The following is an 8310-nucleotide window of genomic DNA, read 5'->3' as shown; positions in this document are numbered from 1 at the left end:
GGCACAAGTGCGCGCGCGCCCACACACACACACACACACACACACATATATATATTAAAAAGGGTTAATTATGTTTTTAGTCCCTATAAATATTCACAGTTTTGTTTTTAGTTCCTATAAAATAAAATCCTTAAGCATTTTAGGGACCAGAAATGTTGATGAAATTTCTTGACATGGACTAAAAATGCTCATGGAAAATTTTACAGGGACTAAAAAGTGCAATTTTATTTTATAGGGACAAAAAACAAAATTCTGAATATTTATAGGGACTAAAAACTTAATTAATGAATATTTTAATGAATACCAAACAAAAAATATATTAAGAATACATTGAACACATTTGAGTAGAGGGGAAGAAGAAGAAATCGTTGTTTTATCATCTTATAAAGCCTTCTTTGTTTTATTTTGCCTGAAATACTAAATTCTCTCCATTTTCACTGCCAAGATATTTTTCTTGCATATCATAATTAGTTTCTGCGTAGAAGGATCTAGCCTGACAAAGAACGCGACGCCGTCGTCGTGAAAACTCTCCCTCCACCGCCGTGTAAAAGTGGTGCGCGTCGTTGCCGTGTGTGGTCAGGGGCGATGACAGATCCATCCCTTGATACTTGATTCTAGCTGTAGCTGTATTTGTTTTTTATTTTTTTCATTTTGTCAGTTAATTGATCCAATGGTGGAAAATGGCGCAGGAGAGATGGCATGAGACAATAAGCAGGAGAGGATCCAGATCCCCGTATCTCAAACTCAAAGGCTTTTACTCTGTGTTTGGCTGTGAGAAGAAAATGAGAAGAGAGAAATAGGTGAGAGAGAATAAGAGAAGAGAGAGATAGATGAGAAATAAAGTAGATTTGATGGGTTGTTTGATATAAGAGAAAGAAGAGAGAAATAGAAGAGAAAGAGATGCTGCTATATTTTGAAAAGACAAAAACGTCCTTGAGTAAAAACAACATATAATTTATGATTGATTAATTTGTTTTTATAAAAATTAAATTGTTTTATTATTTTGATATAACTAAATTGTTTTAATTGATTAAATTAATAATATATTTTAATTCAATTTTAAACAAACTTAGTTTTTTTTACAAGAACTTAGTTAATTTAATTTAACGTGTATTATATATTTTTCAAACCCAGTTTTTGAATTATTCAAAAAAACAAAAAACTCAGCTTTTGAGTTTATGGTCATTTTTTTTTTTTACGCAAAGAATGTACAGTTGTTGTTGGTTAGCAGCTACCCAAACCTCATTATAATATGCATGGCATAGTTGCAAAATTTATAAAAGGATGTGAAATAGCAATGACATAAATGTAAATTGGCCCTCTCAACTTCACTTCTCTCATGTTTCTCGTCACAATTGAGGAGAAGTAAAAAGGTGGTAGGACCCACCTATTTTTATTCTCTCTTCCCAATTTATTTGCTATCCAAACAAGAGAAGTTTGGAACTTCTCCTCTATTTCTCTCTTCCCTAACTCTCTCTTCCCTAATTCTCTCCAACCAAACAAAGTGTAAAGTCATCAAACAAAGAATAACATCCAAACCTATAGATATACTCTCAAAATGACATATAACGGCACAGGAGGAGGAGGAGGAGTCGAGTACAAGGAAGTAGTAAATCTTCCTCTGTACTCTCTTCAACATTTTCAATTTTGTCGCATAAATAAAATCCAATAAATGCATATAAATATATGACCCTAAAATAAAAACCCTTGAACCGCAGAGACAGAAGATTCTTTCTAATTGATTTTGATCAATGGGAGAAAGTGGAGAATGCTCTGCCTCAGCCTCAGCCTCAGCCTCAGCCTCAGCCTCAGCCAAACCCTCAGATGAAATCTGGGCAAAGCTTGGTAACCCCTTTTCCTTATTCCACATACTAAATTATCCATTAAAGTTTCAATCTCTGGGCGTTTCATAATTTTTCCCCTCTTTGGGATTTCATCTTAATTCTTCAAATTTTTTAAATTAGAATCAAAAGGGTTGAAATTTTTGGTATTTATTTGTTTAATACTCAAAACAGCATTTCGTAACACAATAAAGCCTCCATTTTTATCTCTTAAAAAATTCAATTCATGTTAGGTTCCACTGGTTAATTACTTCTACTGTGTGCGTGCATGTTATTTTTTTAGGGCTTCAATTTTATAGGGGATACTATCATAACAGCGACAAAAAGCTATATCTTAACAATTTTATAGGGCTAAGCGATGTATATAACTGTTTTTATTGTGTCTGTACACCTGATGGTGAATCATGAGGATGTAATTTCATTGCTGTGTACTAACTACCAGGGTTTTTAAATAGTGATAACAGTTACGGTTGCGTCTCCATTCTTGATATTGCGGAGAATAGTGATCATACGCAACCGATGCAGCTTCGATCATGGTTGCCTTTGACAACATCAAATCCGTTATGTCGCGCCTCTAAATCACGGCTGCGGTCTTTTATTTAAAACCTGATAATTACTAACACATTTGCTTTAACTGTTATATGAGTTTGGCTTCTCCTTGAAAACAAGTGTGGAAAATAAAGGAATGGTTTTTCTTTGAAAATATGATGAAAACTCATCTGGGTTTGTCATCCCATTTTAGAGGGGATACCAATTTGGCTCTTAAATTACCAAGTGAAGGGTATATTTTGTGTGAAGTTTGAGACTTTCTTAAGGGACTCTTTTCTTTCATGCAGTTCAGTCTGACTCGAGATACCCTGATGTTGAGATAAGGTCAGATAAAGGCAAAATACGTTCCGAGATATCAACCACTTCTTGTGACAAACATAGGTGGTGCAAAATAGTAAGGAATTCTGATCTATGTTCTGCCACATTGGAAAATAAGAGGTAAATTCACGACTTACAAGTATTTATCTTTTAAATAATTCAGTAAGTCGTGCTCCCTATATCTGCCAAGATAATTAGTTTTGTTTGATTATAAATTATTTTTCAGAGAAACAGGGAACTATTATTTTTAAAACTAAAAAATGTAATGCACTTGTCCATTTCATCGTCACTGTTTTAACCCATTGTTTGTCACATATCGTTCAAAAATGCTGTTGGAGCTTATAGGTTCCATGCTGTTTGTTAGTAGGAACATATGTTTCAGCTTCATGATAGTAAAGGAGTGCTAATTACTGAAAAAATTATTTTTTTACACGCTTTACATTCCTTTCTTCTCCGTTCAAGTATTGAAAGTATACGTCTCTGCAAGGATGTCATCTCCTTTCTTCTGCATATATGTTGTCAATTTTTGCCCAAAAAAAGTATTTATTTTTTGCTTGCATTGCACATTCATGCTGTAGTTCGAATACAATACTTGTTGACGGGGCTGAGGTAGGCAAAGGTGACACTGTTGTTATCAAGGATGGAAGTGAAATTATCCCAGGCCCTGCTAAAGAAGGTTAGAACCTTTTTAATATTTATGCTAGTGTAATACCTCCTATAGCTGATTATACATATAAAGTAGAAAATTGTAAATTGTGTTTTAAATTGTTTGGTGTATTAAATAGTTAACTCAATAAAAGTCCTGCGACGAAAAATAGCGCGGTAGTTGGTAAGCGTGTTTCCTTGGTCTGTAACGTTGGCATAAATCATGACATGTAATTGTGCATGTTTTAATAGTAATCCAATTATGTTCATAACCAGTGAGAATTACTTGCCTCAATAGTGTTCATGCTTTCATATACTACAATTATGATTGATATTTTTAACATGGTATTCGAGTCCATTGAATAATTAACCAGTAAATATCTTTAATGTGGAGTTCAACAAAAACTTTATCTTTAAGCAAAGTATTTGGTTTTTGATACCATTAATTTATTATTTCTAAGCCGATTATCAATCTATTTAATTCCATCATTACCACTTTATGGCATTAGGATTTGTCAGCTACAAATTCCAAATCGTGTCTAGCCCAGAAACCTGCCAGACGCTGCTAAAGGTTGGCAATTTTATAATTCGTCTGCATCCTTAATGTCTTCTTCGATACTGTTTTTTATTGCAGTGCTGATGACTTGACTGTGTTTCTTTTCCAGATATGTGTAGATGTTGATCATGCAAAATGTAGTATTTGCTTAAACATATGGCATGACGTTGTTACTGTTGCTCCATGCCTTCATAACTTTTGGTATGGATGATAATCTTTTGATCCTCTTTTTCTAATGAACATGGTTCTGTTTAGTTCATTGACTTTTTCTTGAATTGTCATGTGACATTACAGCAATGGTTGCTTCTCAGAGTGGTTACGGAGATCGCAGGAAAAACGTTCAACTGTTCTTTGTCCTCAATGCAGAGCAGTTGTTCAATTTGTTGGGAAAAATCACTTTCTGCGTACCATTGCGGAGGTACATTTTATGCAGAAGCATTTCACAGAGATTAAGCTGAATTGCAAATGGGACTTGATATAGTATATATTATGACATAAAGCATAGCATGTAGGCATGGCAGTGAATATTTGACACCGTTTATGCAATTTTATGTCATATTTTTGACAAACCTCTTGTTCATAGTTATGGGAGTTCTTTTTTATTTTTGCTGTACTTCTGTGTTGTTTGATCTATTGATTTTCTTCTTTCATTTGAGTCAACAGTTTCTCTGAATTGTTTCATAGAAAATATGAATGTTCTGGATAGATTCATAATTTCATATAGTTGATCACTAGGTGCAATGAAGTTTTGTTGTTATTTTTACACAGCAGGTGTGTTTTTCCTATACCTTTTTCAGGATATGGTGAAAGCTGATTCTTCCCTAAGACGCTCACACGATGAAGTTGTGCTTTTAGACACGTATGCATCAGTACGGTCAAACCTTGTGAGTATGATTCCTTTGAGAGTTGTGTTATTTGAACATATATTTATATGACAAACTTTGTGACAACCAAAATTTTACAAAGAAAATGAAGGATTGGCACAAAAATCAAAGCAATAGAGAGAGAAACTAAAAACATAATGTGAGTATGAGAGAGAAGTTGTCACAAAAGTTGTCAAAAAATGGTTGTTCAAATATCATTTCTCTTCCTTTAATTATCATGATTTCTCTCCTGCTTCTGTGTTGTGCAATTTTTCTCCAACTTTAATGAAATATTGGACCAAAAATGAACTATATTTTTTTGTTGTTGTGGGGAGTTGTTGACTTGTAGTATAATATCCTCTCTTTGCCATGGAATTTTATTGGAAAAATGAGTTTATTGTATTTTCACTGTTAGGTCATTGGATCTGGAAAGAAGAGTAGAAAGAGGGAGAGGGCCAACACAACAATGGTTAATCAAAGTGATGGTGCAGATCATCACTGTTCGCAGTGTGGTAATATTACCATTATACAATGTCAAACGAGGCAGTCTATGCAGCACAATATATTTTTTTCCCCATCAATCTTCTTGGTTTTCTGTGCTAATTATTTACGACATTCAGTGTTAGTTATGTTATCAATAAGTATACCGTGTTTGTATTCTGTATTGTGCTGCAGAGAAAAAATGTTTATGTTTGAATTCAGCAAGTCTCTGAATCATTCAAGATATACATAGGATCCTTAAGAATGTGTGTTTTCTATTTTGAGCTGAATGGTGCTTGGACTGATGACGCTGAAGCTTATCTTTTTGAATGGCCTATCGGGCCAGAAATGCCATTTAGACTTATTTTCTTTTCTTTTTTATTTTCATCGCTAGACCTGAAAAAGATTTGAATTTTGTTTGTGTGGGGTACTCCCAATTTGCTATTGTAATTCTGCTGACTTTCTTTACAATGTGCAGGTGTGATGTTAAAACAAATAGTAAACAAAATGTCTTATTTGTGATGTCCTTCATTTTTTTGTTTCATCATACTCATTGAATTCTCCTTCAATATAGTTACTGTTGTTGGCGGGTTTCAATGCGATCCCAACACAATTCATCTCCAATGTCAAGAATGTGGAGGAATGATGCCTTCCCGTACTGGTCTTGGTGTTCCTCAATATTGTAAGTCGTCAATGTGCGATTTAACTAACGAGTAGTTTTTTTTTTATATTTTAATTTGTGTCTCGTCATTAAATTCATGCTGATGAAAGAGTATTTTTTTTTTTGTTTTTCCACTTTCTTTATGGTGAACTATAATATTCAATTTTTTACTTCAAAATGTCAGAATTCATGTTGTCATTTATTGTAGGCTTAGGATGTGATAGACCTTTTTGCGGAGCATACTGGAGTGCTCTTGGGGTAACTGGGAGTGGCTCTTATCCTGTTTGTTCCCCAGATACTTTAAGACCGGTATGGACTACTTTGTTTATAATAACCGTTAAAGTTAATAACTTTTTGAAAGTTGCTTTCTGGAGAGTTCTTATATTTTTGTGTAATGGTGTGGTTAAGTAGCAGTGCTATAGCCTAACAATATCTGAAGAAATCGTTAATGTTCCAAGATACGCTATTTAGTACAGAATATTATCAAATAGCGATGCTATAGCACTGTTACGTAGCGAAATTCGAACACACAACTATTTTTTCGTGATCCGCAATTGACAACACTGCTGTGTAGTTATTGTGCCCTTGTGTGGTCAATTTCATCATCATGTTAAACGTGCAACATAATTTTCTTCTCTTCCTAGGGAGTTAAAGGCTTTGAATAGATGATGGAATGGTCACTTATACGACATGTGCTTGACTTTTTCTTTGCAGATATCTGAACACACTATATCAGGAATTCCTTTGGTAGCCCATGAAAAGAATCTGCATGAACAGAATGTATGCATTTCCGAATAAACATTTTTGTTGTTGAGTCTGTTTTGTCTGATCATTTTTTTTTACTATGTTTATGTTTTGTGGCTTTCTAGATCACTGAAAGTTGCATAAGACAAATGGGGAGGACATTGCAGGATGTCATATCAGAGTGGATAGCAAAGCTGAATAACAGAGAAATCGGTAAAGTGACAAACTTGTCTTTCATGTGATGGTTAATGAGAAGTAATTCTTCTGATTTTTTTAGTTAGCTTTTTTCTTTCACCTTTTGGGTGAGATGTTTTAACTGATGATTACAAAAATTGAATCTTGTCCTGGCTATTTATTGTTTTCATAGCATGAAGGAAACAAAATGTAAACAAGGTGATAGTTTTGTAAAATGTTGTGAAAATATATCTGAAAAAATTAAAAGAAAAAACTTATCAAACATGCACTTGGATTCCTATTTTGCATTAGCTTGCTGAGCTCAATGCAAATTTTCAATTGAGTTTTCTTACAAAAAGTAATTCATTGGTGTAAATTGTTTGATCTGATTGTACATTGATGGTGTCACACTGTCACCAGATATTGACTTATACATAAGTTTTTATTTTTTTCTATTGTCTTGGCAGATACAACACGAATGATGCTGAATCACGCAGAGATGATGACTGCTGGGACTCTTGTATGCAGGTATGTTTTATACTGAATCATTGTGCTAAAGTGGATTTACCTAGATGTTTTAATAGGCCCAATGTCAAACCTTAAAATTATTGAAGGTTGCATTTTGTAATGTGATACATACCTGTAGGTAAATAGTACATACATTTATACTGAATTAATTTGCGGAGTATTATGCACTATTTTCCCAACAATGCCAAAAAAATCATATTGAACTCTACTCTGTCTTGTATTTCTATTTGACATAATGTACTTTATTGGTAAAACAACCACCAACTCTAGTACAGTGTGGAATTATTGTCTGATAACCATTCCAACCTTTGAATGTTCATATTCTTTTAATCATGCAGTGATTGTTATCAGAAGTTGGTGTCATTTCTCTTGTACTGGTTTCGCATTTCTACACCCAAACACGTAAGTACCTTAAACTCAAAGCATTATCAGAAGTCTGTCTTTCTTTAACTCAATTATCTGTACTTTTTAGCAATGAGTGGATTATTTTTTTGGTAAAAAAGTGGCTTACCAAATATTAATTTATGCAATCTAATCACAAAATTACCAAGAAACTAATTCCAGTTCCTGGAATCCGCTGAACGAACTGATAATATTACAATGTTTTATGCACTACAATAATTTAGTTGCTGAATGAAACTACTTGCAGTGTGCAAATTAAGCTGACCCTTTTGATTTTTGTTTTTGTTTGTATGTATTGCAAAAAGCTTCTACCACCAGAAGCATCGACAAGAGAAGATTGCTGGTATGGATATGCATGTCGGACACAGCACCGTAGTGAAGAGCATGCTCGTAAAAGGAATCATGTTTGCCGTCCAACCCGAGGCTCCCATTCCTGATGTAAAACAAATATATTTCTTATATGATAGATTTATGTTTTGTTGAGTAGTCTTTTCTTTCTTGAAAACAAAAATAGCCCCTTGGAGAAATAACTTTTGTTTGCTTGGGCAT

The 8310-nt window shown here is 33.8% G+C and overlaps 1 protein-coding gene across 2 annotated transcripts; it reads left to right on the top strand.

Moving 5' to 3' along the window:
• The first annotated feature begins 1573 nt into the window (after positions 1 to 1573).
• Positions 1574 to 8272, top strand: LOC146934005 (RING/U-box superfamily protein). 2 transcript variants are annotated; one of them, XM_085705829.1, is made up of 15 exons: positions 1574 to 1845; positions 2678 to 2828; positions 3287 to 3384; positions 3863 to 3924; positions 4019 to 4110; positions 4204 to 4327; positions 4707 to 4778; positions 5188 to 5284; positions 5827 to 5934; positions 6122 to 6222; positions 6628 to 6693; positions 6783 to 6870; positions 7299 to 7359; positions 7698 to 7761; positions 8067 to 8272. In XM_085705829.1, the coding sequence occupies exons 1-15, from the start codon at positions 1752 to 1754 to the stop codon at positions 8196 to 8198; spliced, it is 1410 nt and encodes a 469-aa protein (XP_085561955.1). In that variant the 5' UTR covers positions 1574 to 1751; the 3' UTR covers positions 8199 to 8272. The 2 variants fall into 2 exon arrangements, with proteins under 2 accessions (XP_085561955.1, XP_085561954.1); XM_085705828.1 differs by having other exon boundaries at positions 4707 to 4793.
• Positions 8273 to 8310: the final 38 nt, after the last annotated feature.

The sequence above is a fragment of the Medicago sativa genome, chromosome 4 (assembly GCF_051527215.1).
Source record: "Medicago sativa cultivar Bolivia chromosome 4, Bolivia_mono, whole genome shotgun sequence".
Classification (NCBI taxonomy): Eukaryota; Viridiplantae; Streptophyta; class Magnoliopsida; order Fabales; family Fabaceae; genus Medicago; species Medicago sativa.
Note: the sequence above shows the minus strand (reverse complement) of the source record. Positions and strands in the feature narration are given on the sequence as shown.